This window comes from Schistocerca americana, chromosome X (assembly GCF_021461395.2).
Source record: "Schistocerca americana isolate TAMUIC-IGC-003095 chromosome X, iqSchAmer2.1, whole genome shotgun sequence".
NCBI classification, from domain to species: domain Eukaryota; kingdom Metazoa; phylum Arthropoda; class Insecta; order Orthoptera; family Acrididae; genus Schistocerca; species Schistocerca americana.
In genome coordinates this window covers 130,070,211-130,091,473 of record NC_060130.1, presented here as the reverse complement: position 1 = coordinate 130,091,473, position 21,263 = coordinate 130,070,211, and the positions used below count along the sequence as shown (strand labels likewise).

At 40.2% G+C, this 21,263-nt stretch overlaps 1 protein-coding gene across 1 annotated transcript; it reads left to right on the top strand.

Moving 5' to 3' along the window:
- Nucleotides 1-15,544: 15,544 nt before the first annotated feature.
- On the top strand, nt 15,545-20,866 carry LOC124554838 (cAMP-dependent protein kinase catalytic subunit 1). The gene has a single exon (XM_047128501.1). It carries the CDS (start codon nt 15,891-15,893, stop codon nt 16,950-16,952), a length of 1,062 nt encoding a protein of 353 aa, XP_046984457.1. The 5' UTR covers nt 15,545-15,890; the 3' UTR covers nt 16,953-20,866.
- Nucleotides 20,867-21,263: the final 397 nt, after the last annotated feature.

Sequence of the window (21,263 nt, the reverse complement as noted above, 5' to 3'; positions counted from 1 at the left end):
ATCCCCAAAACTCTGCGCTAAAAAAGGTCGAATCGATTAAGGCATGAAAAATGTATTAAATATATTGGTGACCTTGCAAATGATAGGACAATGAATAGCAAATGCTGCACCACTCTTCTGTACCAACTGAGAATTAAAAACTGCATTGAAAGAGCCATGGACTGGAAAAGATTATCACGTCAGGATAATTCATCTGCTTACAGAAAGCTTTGGCAGTGGGAAAACTGAGACATTTGAAGCGCGAACTGTTGCGCACCATCCACCCTATTCATCAGATTTGCACCGTTTGATTTCAGTGTACGCCCGCGTCTGAAGATATTTTTGGGTCGGAAAACTTTTGAATCCAGTATGCGCGTTATGGAACTGCAGGTGCGTATTTTGCAGACTTTCCCAGAAATCCACTAAAGCGAAGCAGTAACTCCAGAATCAGGGGCGCCCGCGGTTTTCATCTCATTAGGGGCAAAAAATTTTCTCCATATATGTCTTTTAAAAACTTTGAAGACATTGTTATCTGATCATTATTTTCTTATTGGTTTCTACAGGGCACTTGAAATAGTTAGTCACTATGCACTCACTCAGTCACTCTATAGCTACGTCTATATCTACATACCTACTCAGCGAGCCACCGTACGCTACCTGACGGACGGTACCCTGTACATCTCCTGGTCATTTCCTTTCCTGTTTTATTCACAAATAGGGCGAGGGAAAAACAACTGTCTATATGTCTCCGTATGAGCCCTAATTTCTCGTATCTTACCATTGTACTTCTTACGTGAAATGTATGTTGGCGGCAGGAGAATCGTTCTGCGGTCAGCTTCAAATGCCGGTTCTCTAAATTTTCTCATTAGTGTTCCTCGAAAAGAACTTGGAATTCCCTTCAGGAATTCCCATTTAATTTCTCGAAGTATCTCCGTAACACTTGCATTGCACGTTGTTCGAACCTACCGGTAACAAATCTAGCTGCCCGCCTCTGAAGTGCTTCGATGTCTTCCTTTAATCCGACCTCGTACGGATCCCAAACACTCGGGCAGTACTCAAGAACAGGTCGCACTAGCATCCTATATGCCGTCTACTTTACAGATGAACCTAACTTTCCTAAAATTCTCCCAGTGAAGCGATGTCGACCATTCGCCTGCCCTACCACAATCCTCACAGGCTCGTGCTGTTTCATATCGCTCTGTAACGTTACGCACAGACATTTAAACGAAGTGACTGTGTCGAGCAGGACACTACTAATGCTGTATCCGCTTTTCCTACTCATCCGAATTAACTTACATTTTTCTACATTTCGAGGTAACTGCCATTCATCACACTAACTATAACTTTAGTGTAAGTCGTCTTGTATCCTCCTGCAGTCACTCAACTTCGACATATTCCCGTATACCACAGCATCATCAGCTAACTGCAGATTGCTGCCCACCCTGTCCGCTTGATCATTTATTTATAGAGAAGTTGATACTGGTCCTATCACAATTCCCTGGGACACTCCTGACGATGACCTTGTCTATAATGAACACTTGCCATCGACAAAAACGTATTGGTTTCTACTACTTAAGAAGTCGTTGAGCCACTCACGTATTTGGGAACCTATTCCATATGCTCGTGTCAATTTCTTTCTTCTTACATAAAGGAGTTACTATTTCAGTTGTTTCTCAACGCCAGGGATGCTTATTACTACGTCGTCCATACGGGAGTCTGTTCGATGGTCACACAGCAGTACGTTTATACGATTTCCCTGCGTGAACGATTTCTTAAACGCGAAATTTAAAACTTCTGCGTTCGTTTTGCTATCTTCAACTGCCACACCAGTCTTATCAACTAGAGGCTAGATGGAAGCCTTAGACCCAGTTAGTGATTTTACATAGGACCCGAATTTTCTCGAGTTCTCGACCATTCTTTTGCTAAGGTGTGACGGTGATATTTGTATGCTTCGCACATCGGTCTTTTCACAGATGCACAAATCTACACTACTGGCCATTAAAATTGATACACCAAGCAGAAATGCAGATGATAAACGGGTATTCATTGGCCAAATATATACTACTAGAACTGACATGTGATTACATTTTCGCGCAATTTGGATGCATGGATCCTGAGAAATCAGTTCCCAGAACAACCACCTCTGGCAGCAATCACAGCCTTGAAACGCCTAGGCATTGAGTCAAACAGAGCTTGGATGGCGTGTACAGGTACAGCTGCCCATTCAGCTTCAACACGATACCACAGTTCATCAAGAGTAGTGACTGGCGTATTGTGACGAGCCAGTTGCTCGGCCACCATTGACCAGACGTTTTCAATTGATGAGAGATCTGGAGAATGTGCTGGCCAGGGCAGCAGTCGAACATTTTCTGTATACAGAAAGGCCCGTACAGGACCTGCAACATGTGGTCGTGCATTATCCTGCTGAAATGTAGGGTTTCGCAGGGATAGAATCAAGGGTAGAGCCACGGATCGTAACACATCTGAAATGTAACGTCCACTGTTCAAAGTGCCATCAATGCGAACAAGAGGTGACCGAGACGTGTAACCAATGGCACCCTATACCATCACGCCGGGTGATACGCCAGTATGGCGATGACGAATACACGGTTCCAATGTGCGTTCACCGCGATGTCGCCAAACACGGATGCGACCATCATGATGCTGTAAACAGAACCTGGATTCAACCGCAAAAATGACGTTTTGCCATTCGTGCACCCAGGTCCGTCGTTGAGTACACCATCGCAGGCGCTCCTGTCTGTGATGCAGCGTCAAGGGTAACTGCAGCCATGTCTCCGAGCTGATAGTCCATGCTGTTGCAAACATCGTCGAACTGTTCGTGCAGATGTTTGTTGTCTTGAAAACGTCCCCATCTCTTGACTCAGGGATCGAGACGTGGCTGCACGATCCATTACAGCCATGCGGATAAGATGCGTGTCATCTCGACTGCTAGTGATACGAGGCCTTTTGGATCCAGCACGGCGTTCCGTATTACCCTCCTGAACCCACCGATTCCATATTCTGCTAACAGTTACTGGATCTCGACCAACGCGAGCAGCAATGTCGCGATACCATAAACCGCAATCGCGATAGTCTACAATCCGACCTTTATCAAAGTCGGAAACGCAATAGTACGCATTTCTCCTCCTTACAAGAGGCATCACAACAACGTTTTATCAGGCAACGCCGGTCAAGTGCTGTTTGTGTATGAGAAATCGGTTGGAAACTTTCCTCATGTCAGCACGTTGTAGGTGTCGCCACCGGCGCCAACCTTGTGTGAATGCTCTGGAAAGCTAATCATTTGCATATCACAGCATCTTCTTCCTGTCGGTTAAATTTCACGTCTGTAGCACGTCATATTCGTGGTGTAGCAATTTTAATGGCCCGTAGTGTATGCTAACCAGCTTGTCGTCATTTGTGCGTTCTCTTTTGAACTGGGAGTGCAACAGCCTCTACCTCAGTGGCATCTTAGGGTAGTGACGATGCCGCGCCGCTCCACTATCTGCCTCCAGTTCTTCATGCTTGGCACCGCTTCCTTCCATTAAGTGACACCCATCACTCAGCAGTCTGCGGTTACCTCATCTTGCCATCTGCTTCTTGATTGTCCATGGGGTCTTGAGCCTTCCATCTTCTTGTCATATATCTGACGGACTATTCTGTCCATTCTAACAACCTTGCCCAGCTCGTTGTAAACGTCTCGTTTTGGCGATGTTCACTGCCGAAGGTTGATCGGCTACCTTAGCTAGTTCTTCAGTGGATCTCCAATCCTATCTTTTTGTTGCATGATCAAGCGCTGACTCAAAAAAATTTCACTTTCTGTACACTTTATTTCCGAAGTCTTAAAGATGTCGCTCTTCTCTTCTGCTCGTGCTCCAAACAGTAGAACTGGCCTAATTATTGTGTTGTAGCGTTTCAGCTTCGTTTTCCTGGTCGTGAATTTGGAGGATAAAGTGATTGTAGGGGGAAAGTAAACTTTATATGCATTTCGTTGTCTAATTTTCTATCGACGTGTCTTCTATTGCAATCATTTATTTTTACTCAGCGTATTTAAAGCTGTGAGTGTTCTCGAAAGTCTAGTTTCCTACGTGAAGGTCTTCACTTTGTTCTGTAGTCATGTTTTCCCTTTGTATGGTCATGTAATCTATCTTTTTCTCATTAATTTTGTAAACCTATTTTCGTGGCGGTTTCATTTAGCTTCTTGAACAGCGTTTCAATTTTATCACTGTTTTTTCTATTAAAACTATGTCATCTACATAGGTAAGTGTATTTGGTTGGTTATGTGTTATATTATCACGGTTGCTTGTTTCGTTTCTCTTACTGTTTTCTCCATGAAAAGTTTGAAGCTAGGTGGGGATAGCGCCTCATCTAGCTTCTGTCCAGTTTTTTCTCAAAACAGTCCGATAAAGAGCCCCAATATGTCGTCCTCCTTACTAGCTTCTCCCAACACGTTTAGACCAGGCTGATGAGCTACTTAGGGATTCCTTATTGTGCCAAGATTTCCCGTAAGGTTTCACTGTGGACTCAGTCTGACGCCTTTTGAAAGTCAATGAACAGATAATGAATTTTACTTTTTTTACTCCCATACTTTTCCACTGATTGATGCTGTTTGATATTGATCTATTTTTCCGAAAAACATTTTGGTAGTTCTGTACTCTATCGTCGGTACGGGTGGTGAGCTTTTGCGATATTATACTTGACACTACTTCGTGTGTTGTGACTAGTAGGGGAATTCCTCTGTAATTCCTGCAGTTTCGTTTATCTCATTTCTTGTATCTAGGGATAATGATTGATTCCTTCAATTCATCCGATATTTCTTATTCAAAGAATAAGATGAAGCAATTGCTCATGGATTTTACGAACGCCACATTTCAGCAATTCAACTGGTAATCCGTCAGTCCCAGCTGTTTGCGGTTTTTAATTTTTTTCAAACTGTTGGGTACCTCTTCGTTTGTTTTTTTTTGGTCATCAGTCTACTGACTGGTTTGATGCGGCCCGCCACGAATTCCTTTCCTGTGCTAACCTCTTCATCTCAGAGTAGCACTTGCAACCTACGTCCTCAATTATTTGCTTGACGTATTCCAATCTCTATCTTCCTCTACAGTTTTTGCCCTCTACAGCTCCCTCTAGTACCATGGAAGTCATTCCCTCATGTCTTAGCAGATGTCCTATCATACTGTCCCTTCTCCTTATCAGTGTTTTCCACATATTCCTTTCCTCTCCGATTCTGCGTAGAGCCTCCTCATTCATAACCTTATCAGTCCACCTAATTTTCAACATTCGTCTGTAGCACCACATCTCAAATGCTTCGATTCTCTTCTGTTCCGGTTTTCCCACAGTCCATGTGTCACTACCATACAATGCTGTACTCCAGACGTACATCCTCAGAAATTTCTTCCTCAAATTAAGGCCGGTATTTGATATTAGTAGACTTCTCTTGGCCAGAAATACCTTTTTTGCCATAGCGAGTCTGCTTTTGATGTCCTCCTTGCTCCGTCCGTCATTGGTTATTTTACTGCCTAGGTAGCAGAATTCCTTAACTTCATTGACTTCGTGACCATCAATCCTGATGTCAAGTTTCTCGCTGTTCTCATTTCTACTACTTCTCATTACCTTCGTCTTTCTCCGATTTACTCTCAAACCATACTGTGTACTCATTAGACTGTTCATTCCGTTCAGCAGATCATTTAATTCTTCTTCACTTTCACTCAGGATAGCAATGTCATCAGCGAATCGTATCATTGATATCCTTTCACCTTGTATTTTAATTTCACTCCTGAACCTTTCTTTTATTTCCATCATTGCTTCCTCGATGTACAGATTGAAGAGTAGGGGCGAAAGGCTACAGCCTTGTCTTACACCCTTCTTAATACGAGCACTTCGTTCTTGATCGTAGACTCTTATTATTCCCTCTTGGTTGTTGTACATATTGTATATGACCCGTCTCTCCCTATAGCTTACCCCTACTTTTTTCAGAATCTCGAACAGCTTGCACCATTTTATATTGTCGAACGCTTTTTCCAGGTCGACAAATCCTATGAAAGTGTCTTGATTTTTCTTTAGCCTTGCTTCCATTATTAGCCGTAACGTCAGAATTGCCTCTCTCGTCCCTTTGATTTTCCTATAGCCAAACTGATCGTCACCTAGCGCATTATCAATTTTCTTTTCCATTCTTCTGTATATTATTCTTGTAAGCAGCTTCGATGCTTGAGCTGTTAAGCTGATTGTGCGATAATTCTCGCACTTGTCAGCTCCTGCCGTCTTCGGAATTGTGTGGATGATGCTTTTCCGAAAGTCAGATGGTATATCGCCAGACTCATATATTCTACACACCAACGTGAATAGTCGTTTTGTTGCCACTTCCCCCAATGATTTTAGAAATTCTGATGGAATGTTATCTATCCCTTTTGCCTTATTTGACCGTAAGTCCTCCAAAGCTCTTTTAAATTCCGATTCTAATACTCTTCGTACGAGTCCTTTAGGTGAGCTTCAGCTGTTGGACGGCAAGTTTTCTCAGTTCATTTTCCGGATCAGGGCGGTGCAGAAAGTCGTCAAAATATTCTTTAGAATCCTACGAATCCTGTGCTATATCACCTGATCTAACGATAATGTTACCACTGATATCGTGAAGAGCTGCTGTGTGAGGCTGATACTCCTTCTTGATGTTATTTTGTTATTTACGGTGCTGTATACTTTGCCGATGTAGTTGCTTTCCGGTCGTTCACAGTACTCTCTACGGTGTGCTTCAGGTACAGCCTTTTGGCTCTCGCTTGTTTCCCTGTAGCGCTGTTCTAGTTCTTCGTTTTTCTTGTCCCTTCCTGGCTGTGACGCTAGCTTCTATCGCCGTTTTGCATGTATCATTGTACCGTTTCTTCTTCCTTCGTTCTGCTTTTGCTAATGCGTTTTCGGCTGACTTTCTTGAACTCAGCCCAGAGTTCATTTATGTCTTTTGCTTCCATGTCACACTTCTTCTGTTGTTCTGGCAAGTATTTCAGATCTGTTGCACATTTCTACCTGATACTGTCAAGTTTCAGGATTGTCCCTCGGTGGAACGCAAACTTCACTGTGCGCCCTTGGTGTTTTCTATGATTAGTTTTCAGTTTGATTTCCACAGACGCAACTACCAAGTTATGCTCAGAGCCTGTGTCAGTTCCTCGGTCAGTGTTATAAACAAGGTAGCAGCATATTTTTACATTCCCAGATGTTACTTTTCCTGCGGTTTACATTATTTTCTGTTGGTCCCTCCGAAAAACCATAGTCTATTCTCTCAATTAAATTTATTGTTTCCTACCAGTAAAAATTTCGAATGGATAACTTGTCCCACATGTTTCGCTTTTGAACCGCTACCAGATTTTCATATCAAAATGGCTCAAAAGCACTATGGGACTTAACTTCTGAGGTCATCAACCCCCTAGAACTTAGAACTACTTAAACCTAACTAACCTAAGGACATCACACACATCCATGCCCGAGGCAGGATTCGAACCTGCGAACGTGGCGGTCGCGCGGTTCCAGACTGTAGCGCCTAGAACCGCTCGGCCACTCTGGCCGGCTGATTTTCATATCGATTAATGAGTAAACTACGATATGTTCCCGCACACACAACCTTAGGCTAATGCATAACGTAAAATTGCACAGTTTCTTTCAGATTCTAAATGAGTTTATGTTCTGTGAGAAATATAGGTAGCGTATTTAGGGGCACCATCGAAAATGCATCCGCAATGTTTCGTCGCCTGACAGTGCTCTGAACTGCAATAATTAATCAAAAACAGCATATTAAATTGTTTTTCCTGTTAATGGAAAGTCATGTACTGCACAAAGCCATAGGCAAAAAACACCTGATTTCATATGAGCGCAGTTAGTTTCTACAAATTTCGCAAGATTCTCATAGACGACTACACATGTAGTAGTTTCTACATTTTAGCTTTGTTCGTTACAATATTGAAAACAATAGCTTGACTCTTCAACTGTATAATTTTGTCATTCAAGATTCATACGAAATTTTGTAGATTCGTCAACTTTTTGAAATTTCTGAATTATGGTCTGCCATGATGACTGTCATGAATTATACGTGACCGAAAAGGCACACAAGATTATAAAATTCACCTTTACTTGCTTTCGAATAAACCAACCATGAATAGAATGACAGCCAGTCCACTAGAAGTACTCCCTTTACACTGAGGGGATAAAATTTATGGGATGCCACTCAATCTACATCTACGTCTACATCTATACTCCGCGAGCCACCTTACGGTGTGTGGCGGAGGGTACTTATTGTACCACTATCTGATCCCCCCTTCCCTGTTCCATTCACGAATTGTGCGTGGGAAGAACGACTGCTTGTAAGTCTCCGTATTTGCTCTAATTTCTCGGATCTTTTCGTTGTGATCATTACGCGAGATATATGTGGGCGGTAGTAATATGTTGCCCATCTCTTCCCGGAATGTGCTCTCTCGTAATTTCGATAATAAACCTCTCCGTATTGCGTAACGCCTTTTTTTGAAGTGTCCGCCACTGGAGCTTGTTCAGCATCTCCGTAACGCTCTCGCGCTGACTAAATGTCCCCATGACGAATCGCGCTGCTTTTCGCTGGATCATGTCTATCTCTTCTATTAATCCAACCTGGTAAGGGTCCCATACTGATGAGCAATACTCAAGAATCGGACGAACAAGCGTTTTGTAAGCTACTTCTTTCGTCGATGAGTCACATTTTCTTAGAATTCTTCCTATGAATCTCAACCTGGCGCCTGCTTTTCCCACTATTTGTTTTATGTGATCATTCCACTTCAGATCGCTCCGGATAGTAACTCCTAAGTATTTTACGGTCGTTACCGCTTCCAATGATTTACCACCTATGGCATAATCGTACTGGAATGGATTTCTGCCCCTATGTATGCGCATTATATATCGTGTTGGCCCTCTTTTTGTCCGGCGTAGCACAACAGCTTGACGTAGCATGGACTCAACAAGTCGTTGGAAATCCCCTGCATAAATATTGAACCATGCTGCTTCTCTCGCCGTCCACAATTGCGAAAGTGTTCCCCCTGCCGGATGGCGTACACGAACCGACCTCTGGATTACGTCCCGTAAATGTTCGATGGGACTCGTGTCGAGCGATCTGGGTAGCCAAATCTTTCACTCGAACTGTCCAGAATGTTCTCAAACCAGCCGCGGATAACTGTGGCTCGGTAACATGACATCGTTGTTTGAGAACATGAAGTCGATGGATGGCTGCAAATGGTGTCCAAGCAACCGAACATAACCATTTCCAGTCAACGATGTTACAGTTGTACCAATGGATGCAATTCATTCCATGTAAACACAGCCCAGACCATTATGAAGCCACCACCAGCTTGCACAGTGCCTTGTTGATAATTTCAGTCAATGGCTTCGAGGTGGCTGGGCCACATTCGAACCCTACTATCAGCTCTTACCAACTGCAATGATGACTTTTCTGACCAGACCACCTTTTTTAAGCCGTCTTGGGTCCAACCGATACGGTCACGAGCCCAGGAGACGCGCTACAGGCGACGTCGTGCTGTTAGCAAAGGCACTCATGTCGGTTGTCTGCTGTCGTAGCCCATTAACGCCAAATTTCGCCGCACTCTTCTAATGGATACGTTCGTCGTACGTCCCATATTGATTTCTCCGGTTATTTCACGCAGTGCAACTTGTCTGTTAGCACTGTCAACTCTACGCCAACGCCGCTTCTGTCGGAAGTTAAGTGAAGGCCGTCGGCCACTGTATTGTCCAGGGTGAGAGGTTGTGCCTGACGTTTCGTATCCTCGGCACACTCTTTGACACTGTGAATCTCGGAATGCCCTAACGAATTCCGAAATGGAACGTCCTGTGAGTGTAGCTCCTGCTGCCATTCCGCGTTCAAAGTTTGTTAATCCCTGCCATCTGTGTATGTGCCTGTTGCTACCCTATTGTTTTTGTCACCTCAGTGTGTGCCATTCTTGAAATTATAATTTTTGTCAGGTTGCCATGGATCATTAAAATGTTTTAGTTTAGGGGATCGTCAATCTCTCTCTTTTTTCCCTTTTTAACGTAATTTTCTACGTCGAAAATCCTGACCAGGAGACTACTATCCTTTTCAACAAAGCACTTGAAGCCAGCAAAAATACTGACTAGGTACAATTACTGGGATTTTTGATAGAGGTATTTGAGTGTGACTCGCCCTTATATGGAATATTTCATGTCCGGTGGTATATTTTTCTATCTCCTCACTTCCATTTTCGGTTTTGATTCGTTTATGAGGTTCAAAACAACTTACGAATATCCATCATTTTTTCACCTTCTTCACTGTGCTTTCTCACTCCACAACGCCCAAAATTCTAAGAAAATTACATTCACGTACCATTGCTCACTTGCAACTCATTGTTGACTATGGAACAATTGAGAGATGACTTCATTCACTGACGACGACACTTTCGCTGCGTACGAATCAGGTGAATTTCATGGCAGTGCACTGTAGGTACGGCTATGCTCAAATGTGATGCTTACTTCCAGTAGTGATTATGAAACTAATTAAATGAAATTTGTTATGCAGAAATTAGTCGATGAGCGTCGCCTACTGTTAGACCGCGTAGGGTGTCGGTAGTTCCAATGGCGACGTCTGTTTACTTCTACCCGCAAGTATCGATCAGCGGCCACACAGTAAAAATGAACACTCTTTCAGCAAATGAAAAGAAATATAGTACAATATGTAACTTTAAATTAGCGTCTGACAGTTGCTGGCTATTATTTGAATTTTGAAGGAGAAGCGCAATGGATAACATTCTTAACCCTAGGATGCATATACAGGGCCTCCGAGGCCCTTGTATGTCTTCATTTTTAAAAAACTCTGTAATTTTTTTGTTTGATTTCAAACTGCTTTCCAATACTCTTTCACTAACACTGTGACATTCCTTCTATCAAGTCTGAACGAGATACCTTTTTAAGTTTTTTGGATAATTCAATACGTTTACCCATACACTGTGAATCCATAAGCAGGGCTTCAGAAGCCCTCACACATTTATAAATGTTCTTTAGCCTATATTGTCGTCAACATTTGTTTGGGAGCAGTTATTAATTCAACAATAACTGTAGTGGTATTTCCAGCAACAGGAGTGCCAACAGCAGCAGTAGCTGTAGTATTAATAGTATAGCTAAAAAGTAATCCACACTACTTTCACATATTGGCGATGTCAGAGTATTATTGATCTTTTTGCTATCAAATGTTTTATTATTGCATAGTATTGTCGTCCTGTGCTGCTATTGTGAGCCTCATCGTTACTGTAGTTTGTTTGTTGCTGCTAGGCCCATATTGTTACGAGTATAGCTCGTTTAGTGCTGCACAAGCTGCTGCTCGAGAGATACGCCTTTTGCTATGGCTTCGACACGCAAAGCAGGAGAGTCAGTACGTGCAAATCCAGCTAATTTTGAAAGTGATGTGGCTCAGTGGTTTGAAGAAGATGACTCTTGCGAGGAAGAAAATACTTTTGAAGTGCAAGTAGTGAAGAATCACCCAATGAACCTGCAGATGTGAATATTGAGGCAGATGACAGTCCTTCCGATAATATTACTTCATCAGAGTCTGTAAATGAAGAACCACCACAAAAAGGTATAGAAGACCACACATACATTAGTCGGAATGGAACGATTTGGAAATTAGATCCTCGTACGCCTGTCTATAATATCGTAAAGAAGGCACCTGGTCCAGCCCGTGGTTTGTAAATTTGTAAACCCAAGGATGCCTGGGACTATTTCATCTCCAAGGAAATACTAGAGGAAATCATCAACTGCACAGATATTGAAGGCAGAAGAGTGGCTGCTTTACATGGTAAAACGTGGAAAAACGTTTCGCTTGCTGAAATGGAGGTTTTTTTGGTCTTTTACTGCTTTCTGGTGTTGAAAAGAGTTGGGATGTCCCTTTTAGAGAATTATTCTTGGATGAAAAGGCAAATCCTACATATAAGGCCACCATGTCAGTAAACAGATTCGAGGATATAAGGAGAATGATTAGATTTGATGACAGGCGTATCCTTGAAGCTCGATCTGCAGATGACAAACTTGCAGCTGTTCGCTATGTATGGGAACTATTTCTTGACAAGTGTAGAAATAGAATGATTCCCAATGATTCGCTCACAGTTGACGAACAGCTAGTACCATTCCGTGGAAGATGCAGCTTCACCCAGTATATGCCCTCCAAACCAGCCAAGTATGGTATAAAAATATTTTGGTTATGTGATGCTACATCTGCATATGCTTTAGACGGAATTGTTTACACGGGAAGGAAGCCTCATGAACCTATTCAGAAAAATCTTGGATTGAATGTGGTGAAAGATCTTGCTAAAAGCATTGAAGAATCATCAAAAAGTATTACTGTTGACAACTTCTTTACTAGTGTGCAGCAGGCAGAAGAGATGCTTCAGAAGCAAATTACAGTGGTGGGAACAATCAAACAAAATAAACCAGAAATTCCTAATGAGATGAAACCATCTGCCTCAAGAGCGATTCATTTCTCTTTGTTTGCATTTAGAGGTGACATTACAATGGTGAGTTATGTTCTCAAAAAGAAAAAGTCTGTAGTTTTCTTTAGCACAATGCATCATGACAGAAACATTGATGAAACTCATGCAGAGAAGAAACCGGATATAATAAAGTTCAATAACTATGCGAAGGGTGGAGTAGATCAAATGGACAAGAAAATTCGTTATTACACTTGCAAGAGACAAGCAAGAAGATGGCCATTTGCATTATGGGTGAATATGATGGACGTCGCAGCAATGAACAGTGAAATTTTATTTTCCGCCCAACATCTGACGTACCATAGTGGAAGAAGTGATAAAAGGCGTTTGTTCCTAAGAGATTTAGCAGAGGAAATGGTAAGACCACAAATCGAACTTCGTATTCAGATCCCTAATCTTCCAAAGAAAATCGTTGATGCAATGCAAAGATGTGGTGTTCAAAAATATGTCATATTGCCGTACGAACTACCTGTTTCAGGAAAAAGAAGAAGATGCAATTATTGTCCATATAATAAACACAGGAGAAGTGCTGTGACATGCATTAGGTGCAAAACCAACATTTGTAAGGAACGTAGTGGCATTCTTTGTGCTTTTTGTTTGTCACATGTTGAAAAACTAAGAAAAATGCAATTTTATGTGAACAATGAATAATAACTTTTTGTCAAAATATTACCTATGTACATAATGTTGTGAATAAAGAGTATGTTTTAATTGAAGAAATTGGTTGTAATAAATGCTATAAAATGTAAACTGCAATTTATAAGTGAATTAATAAAATTATTTATATATGTTGTATGTAAATAGATGTAACTAATAAAAATTCACTCTTAGAGTTTTTTTTTTTTTAAATTAATAAAATGTTAATCAGGCCCACCAGATCCTGTTACTGTATCTTAGAAATCTTTCAATACGACACTAAATTTGACAGAAATAAATTTAACTCCAAAGAATGATTTTACGAAAAGAGGAAAATTTTAAATTAGGGCAGGGTCTTGGAGGCCCTGCATATGCATTCACGTGTGTTTTCGGCACCATGCATCCTAGGGTTAATGGGAACGCGAACACATGTAGTAGTTTCGTTTTTCAGTCTACCGGGAGCTTCGTTTTATTTTTATTATAGCTTATTAGTATTGCCCGGAGTTTGTTGACCTGTAACCTTTCTTTCCTTTTTAGATACGCATTGTTCACAAGTACGACACTACCGAACGTTCTGGTTACAGAAGTGTACATTTGAAGGGCTTATTTCAATAGTGGTACAAGTCCATTTTTGTTCATTTTGAGATACAGAATCCTAAAGTTAAATGAGCGCTAAAAAATCTGCAGTTGAGATACCAGAAATATTCAAGCATATGGATTCTTGCTAGAGATGAACCTTTCTTTCTGTTTGTTTGGATCATTAATTTCAGAAGCATTATAGGCAGAAAAGTGCGTCCATTTATGACATGACAATTCATTCTTTAGGTGTTGACAACAGTCAAGTGCACGTACATTTAGGCAAAAGGGAACAATTTTGTTCAAGAATATATACGTGCATGTTGAAAATAAATTGATGGTTCATCTGTTTCATGTCATCGTCGCGTCACTTGCTGTTGTTGAGTAGCAGGTCCATTTTGTATCGATATTGTACCAAATGTATTGAAACATCGTTATCCATGTGTCGACTTTTTTAAGATTCGTCTTTGAAGTTAAAGGAAAAGTACTGAGTGCACTCTCCAGTTGTTTCAGTGAATACTGAAAGTTTTTCTAACTACAAGTACATGTTGTCTAACAAAATACTTTCCCTCATTTTCACGAACCTCTCTGCTTGCTGCTGCTATACACTACAATAATGTGACGTAGCTATACGACAATTCTCGTACATCTTCAGAGAATGAGCTTTCTTAAAGAAGAACATTGCGATTTTGAATAAACTATCCTTTTGGTGCTTCATCTCCAACCTCCTACAGAGTTTTGCCTTACTTAAGTACATTTTATAACTCAAGTTACACATTTTCACGTCATTTTATCGATATTTTCCGAGAATTTTAGTGTTACTTTTAGGCGTATTTTATGTTATAAAAATCAGGGGTCCTGCGGTTGCAGATCCTTTCCATATTCGGAAACTACATGAGTTGTCACAAGGGGCAATGGTCCCCACTGAACCCTCCCCCCCCCCCCCCCCCCCCCCGCTTCCCCTCATTACCTTCTGCGGGCGTTTCTTGCCTAGAGGAACTACGTCGAAAAAGAAGTGCATTTTTACGGAAAAAATGTAGCCCTTGCAGCGAAAGGCATAAATTCTTACTTGGGCTTGGTAATGCGACACAGTACAACATGTAAATCCCTGTTGTATTTTTTCACCATGTAACAGCCTCATGTACATGTGAATTCACGCGCAGGACAACGAATAACAGCTACACGGAGAATTTATTATATACGGTAATTTAGTGAGTATTACCACACCAATTTTGTTCTAAGGTATCATTGTTGTGTGGGATGTTTTAAAAGTCAACATAAAAAACCGAAGAAGTAAAAGACTTAGTTGCTGGTATCTGTTTCGTTGTACTTGGTTTCAGATTGAGGGTGCTGAGTGATTCTGCTTAGTTTTTTCTACGCTCCGTATGTAGACGCATTCGACACAAAGCTACTACTAATACGTAGAATATATCAACCCGGTTTGTTGATCACGATGTTCAATATTTTTTACAGTGTCAGTTAGAAGAAAGACACGGTACTAATCATCTTGTATCCAACTCTCACAACAACAGTTACTACTTTTGATCTGCAGTCACTTGATATTGTCAGTTTTGCTACAGCCAAGAAGTTACACGAGTGAGAAGTAGCGACCGGAACAGGATAATTGTCCATAACTCCCTCCATATTGACGTCAAAATGGCCATGGGGCATGAATGACAACTCGTGCTTAGAATTAGTTCCGTTGGAGCACTGCATCAAAAAGAAATCGTAAGTCCCGCTTAGCTCTTGTGTAGTTCCACAGCGCGTCACAGGCGGCGCGCGGTTCTGTTTGGGTACCGCGTGCTGCCATCTACCGACATTTTCTGTCTAGCGGAATTGACCGAGCGCTGGAGTGGGAGTAGTCTGTCGTACGAGGAGTCCGTGGCGGGACACACCATACGGCAGACGGAGTAGAGAAGGTCTCGTGGACGGATGTTGTGTGTTGTGTAAGTGCTGAAATTTCGTCTTTGTAATCGTAGTGTCTCTGAGGCGATTGGTGGACCGAATGAAGATGTTTATCCTACAAAATTGTTGGTGTTGACACAGTGAGTGAGCGTCAGTTGTCGACAGTGTCCGACTGTTGGGTTAAATTTGCCTAGTAAACAGCAAAGCGAGGTGTTGCATTAGTTGGGTGCGCGGAAGGTAAGATAGCAGCTATCGGAAGCCCTGGCAGATTTAAGCGTCACCATCATGGGCAATAATGCCGCAACGGCCAACAAGAAAGTTGACGCAGCCGAGAGTGTCAAGGAATTTTTGGATCAAGCCAAAGAAGATTTCGAGGAGAAGTGGAAAAAGAATCCAACGAACACTGCAAGCTTAGACGACTTCGAACGAATAAAGACACTTGGAACGGGCTCCTTCGGCAGAGTTATGATAGTTCAACATAAGCCGACGAAAGAATACTTCGCAATGAAAATCCTGGATAAGCAGAAGGTTGTCAAACTGAAGCAAGTGGAGCACACGTTGAACGAGAAGAGGATTTTACAAGCCATCAGTTTTCCATTTTTGGTGAGTCTCAAGTATCATTTTAAGGACAATTCCAACTTGTATATGGTGCTGGAGTACGTGCCGGGTGGTGAGATGTTTTCACACCTTCGTAAGGTCGGCCGCTTTAGCGAACCACATTCACGATTCTATGCAGCTCAGATTGTACTTGCATTTGAGTACCTACACTATTTGGATCTGATTTATCGTGATTTGAAGCCAGAAAACTTGCTAATTGATTCTCAGGGTTATCTGAAGGTAACTGATTTTGGATTTGCTAAGAGAGTGAAAGGCCGTACCTGGACCCTGTGTGGTACTCCAGAGTATTTAGCACCAGAAATTATTCTTAGCAAAGGTTACAATAAGGCTGTAGATTGGTGGGCTCTAGGGGTACTTGTTTATGAAATGGCAGCAGGTTACCCACCATTTTTTGCAGATCAGCCAATCCAGATTTATGAGAAAATTGTGTCTGGGAAAGTAAGGTTTCCTTCACATTTTGGCTCTGATTTAAAAGATCTGCTTAGAAATCTTCTGCAAGTTGATCTAACAAAGAGATATGGAAACCTAAAGAATGGTGTCAACGATATTAAGGGTCATAAGTGGTTTGCATCAACAGATTGGATAGCAGTGTTCCAGAAGAAGATTGAGGCACCATTTATCCCACGCTGCAAGGGACCAGGAGATACAAGTAATTTTGACGATTATGAGGAAGAAGCACTAAGAATCTCTTCCACCGAGAAGTGTGCCAAAGAATTTGCAGAGTTTTGAATAATCCTCTGTAGTTAATGGGCCCTGTTATTGAGAACTTGGTGTCACAGGAAAAGGTACAAGTCTGTTTTCACCTCTTCATTTAGTAAGCCTGAGACATGCTCATGCGTTGTTAAATTAGCAGTGTGGGATCTGATATATACCAGTTAGCATACAGTCAGATGTATTTTAGATGCTAAAGTAATGAGTTTATATAGTACTACTCTTATCCTGTAGTAATTCGAGCCGGTTCATCTAAGAGAATGCATGTGATTGTGTTTTTTATGAAGTGTGCCCTGGGTAGTAGATCGTGTGTATAATTAGATCTTAAAATGACATGTGAAAGCAGACTTTCAGAAAGTTCTCTTTTGTTTTATTTTGAGGAGTTTGCACCAGAATTCGGAATGCAGTATCGAAAATTGCCATGCTTCTGTAATTTGTGTGCAATGTACAAATATAATTTCAGAATAACAGCACCAGAAGTAATTATGCTGTGTAAAAGAGTAAGCAATGAACGTGCCCCAGTTTCAATGGCATGTCTGTTAAATCATTCAGTGTTGTACTTTCTTAGTGATAAAATTTAATTTTTGTGTGGTTTACTTCTGAATCGATTTATAGGAATAACAGTTTGTGGAATGGTTCAGAGTTGTTTAGTAGTTACTTCATGTGGACGAGAATGTGTGAAAGTTAACACTGTTGACAGTTCAGGAGCATTACATAATCTGACAGTTGGCCTGGCTTGTCAGTGATGTATAACAATTTGCAGCCCATTGTAATGTCACATCACTCCTAAAATTTCTTGTCATAAATGCAAGAGATGTTATTAGCAAGAGAAACATTAATTTTTGTTACATATGCAGGTGTTAGTAGAAAACATTTGTTTGCATTAAAACAGAGGTGATGAAGGGACTGTTGGTGTCTGCACGTAACATAGAGGAAAACTGGTGCCATAACTTGAACTCCAGTGCAATAATTTGTTAATAGTATATTTATTTATTTTTAATTACTGCTGCATAGAGCTTGTGTGTTCTCCATTTCTTGTAGAAGCTAAAGTAGTGTTTAGCTGTTTGAGGAATTGTCCTTCTTCTACATGGGGTAATGCCACAAGTACAAATATGAATTATTTATTTATAAATTTTGAGGAGGGTGGAATCATCATAAATATATTTTTAAATCTAATGTTACAAGCAATTTTGTTCCTTCTTTTTCACTTGTCATTTGTGGCATGTGAACTGAAAACGCTTGTCAGTCTGAATGGCTGTAGTCAGTAGTATGGATTTCGTGTCTTCTTTGGATGTTGCTTCAGTTTTGCAGTCACTTGAGAAGTGTATAGCTTTATGTAGCAGTACTACTACTGTGGCCCCATTTTCTTCTTCTGATCATTTATTGGAAGTGTAAGGAACTGTGAAGGTTCATTTGCTAGTGTTCCAATTGAAGAACATGTTGTTAAATGATGGTTAACTAGATTAGGTAACCAGCCATCTTTCCTAATTGTTTTCCATAAGGCATTGTTGTCTTTGCAGATTGACTGGATTAAACAGATTTTCATAACATTAGGGTGAATCTAATAGTTTAGTTTTAGACTGTTAGTGTAACATTTTCAAAGTATTGTATGGGAGGTTTTATATAAGAAATTTATCGTTTACTGATGTCAGAATACAAAAGCCTTTAAAGTTTGATGCTTTAACTTCTCATAATGTAGTGTAACAGGCACTTATTTACATATCAAGAAGTTCATTAGTATAAATGTTAGTTCACATTGAGATAAAAATGGCAGCTTGTATTTTAATTTTTATTCGAAGCAGGTTTCTGCATATGGAACAAAGCTTGACTTTTGAAGTATTGTTTTAGTGAGTATTAGTAAATTAACAAATGGACTATATAACTGGACAATTTGAGACACTTGCTTGATTTAGTCTTTATCAGTACTTCTCAATGGCTCCAGAGCAATCTGAATTGCATGTGGATTTTTAGTTCATTTTTTCCAGCTTCAATATACTGTATGGTTCTAACTATTGGATGAGAGATATCTGTGATTAATTTTTTTCTTTTTTCAAAATCTCTTGGCTGCTGAAAGAAGAAAACTGTTTTGTTGTTGCCACGTTTCCATATTTTATTTGAAATACAAAATGAGCTATATGGTTTATATAAAATATGAATCTCAAGATAAGGAAAAATAAATGTTATTTTGGGAAACTACAGTTATAATACATTAGTGGATTTTGCATTTTGATGTGTTGAAATGTACGAAATCACTACTGCCCAGTATGGATTTTACGGAAGGCTGATACTGTTTAAATCCATAAAGTACGGTCTGTTTTTTGTCCACACAGTGTTTTAGATCAGATGGAAAGGGGATGTTTGCTACTAAAGATTCTCTTAGTGTTCATACTGATCTAACACTGTTCTGTAATGTGTGGGTCTACAGGAAGAAGTAGAATGGCTGATACGTTGACAGTGAAATTATAGTGGCTCAGCTACATCACTGTCAAATAGTTGCAGATTCATAATTTCATTTTTGTGTTTCATTAATGTATTATTTTTGTTTCGTAGCTCTAATGACAAAAATGTGTGAACTGTTAATGCGGGTAGCAGTCTGACTGCAGATTAATGGAAATTTGATGACTCTTCATATTTGCAAGAACTGTCGTTGTTATGAATATTAGGAGGTTTTTCTTCCCCTGCCACTGTTCAATGTATAAAGAGTTAATGAGACACAAATGCTTCTCATAAATGCTGTAATTGTTAAATTTTCAGAATATTCATTTCACTGCCAGTGCATTACGAAAGCAATTTATTGCTATTGTTGTTGGAAGGGGAGCATAAAATTGTTAAAATAATTCAAAACTTTGAATGGTTGTTGCAGTATTAAGATGATTTGTGACCCATTTAAACACCATTAATGATTATATTCATAGGCTCATGTTTGATACAGAGTCTGCACATGACACCAGAATATGATGTTGTATTTGTACAAATGTTTTATAGCATTAAATTAAAAACACCTCAGAATACCTTATTTTATGAAATGCCTTTTGTAGAATAATGTTCTGATCCTTAACAGTTTTTAAAATAAAAAAAATTGTCAGATGCTTTTGTCCCTGTAAGTGTTTTTGCTGTGTGTTGTGATATTTTGTCATTTGCCTCATAATAATGTTATGTTCATTAATTTTTGTTGAAGACTTGTTATAGTTGATACTAAAAGATTCAGTAATAATGATACACATAACAAAAACTCTGTTTCTTGTCAAATGCCTTCCTAAATTCCTGTATCTTGTGAATGTATTTAATGAATATGAACATTCACATTTCATGAATTAAGTACCATGATATAAAGCCTGACAGAATCATGTAAATAATGCAATAATGAAGGAAATGTATCACAAATAGCTTCAGATCTTAATATTTGAAGGGAAATCCTACTGGTCAACTGCTTACTTTATCAGAATCTTAAACAGTGCAAACCTGTTTGCTTTGATGTTTGTGAAGAGTGGAATACTATGAAGCAATACACTGTAAACTGATACTTACCAAATACTAGCTGCTTTCAGTGTTTGTTTACTCTGTGGTAATTGTTTAATCAAGTACCTTCATTAAACTGACTTTCTATATGTAGTTACAATGATTTAAAAGTTTATTCTGTTTGACTGAAGGTAATGCCAGGTTTGGACATGGTGCTGAGAACTAGTTGGTTTTCTTTAAAATCAGGTAGAGGCTGATTGAATCCCAATCTTGCCATACTGATCCAGTTTTAATGTGGTTCCCAGTGATCATCCAGTGAAATTAACCTGTCCTGCCAACCATATGGTGGCAGAGCAATTTTGATCGACTCCAGGCAATAGCTTTGTGACCTTGTTGAAAGAGGTATCCAGGAAATGATGTGTAAGCTGGCAACAGAATGGCAAGACTAATAAAAAAAAGTGCTTTGATAACAATCTCTCTCTCTCTCTCTCTCTCTCTCTCTCTCTCTCTCTCTCACACACACACACACACACACACACACACACACACACACACACACACACCTTCCCTTCACCCCCCCCACCCCCTCCCCACTATGTATAACCCTCAACCCATTCCTTACCACTGCTTATCAGCAGATTCACCTACCATCATGAAATGACAATATTCTTACTTATTTCCATTGTGACTGAATCTAAGATGTTGGGGTTACATCTCTTATATTATTTAGAATTGTGGTCTGCAGCAGAATATGGTAAACATTATTGTTTGATTGGCTGGAGTTAGTTTTTTGGTGCATTTAAATCAGTAATTTCAGCCATCAAAATGATTACTAAATGCTTCCCCTCACAAGTGCATAAAATGATGAAA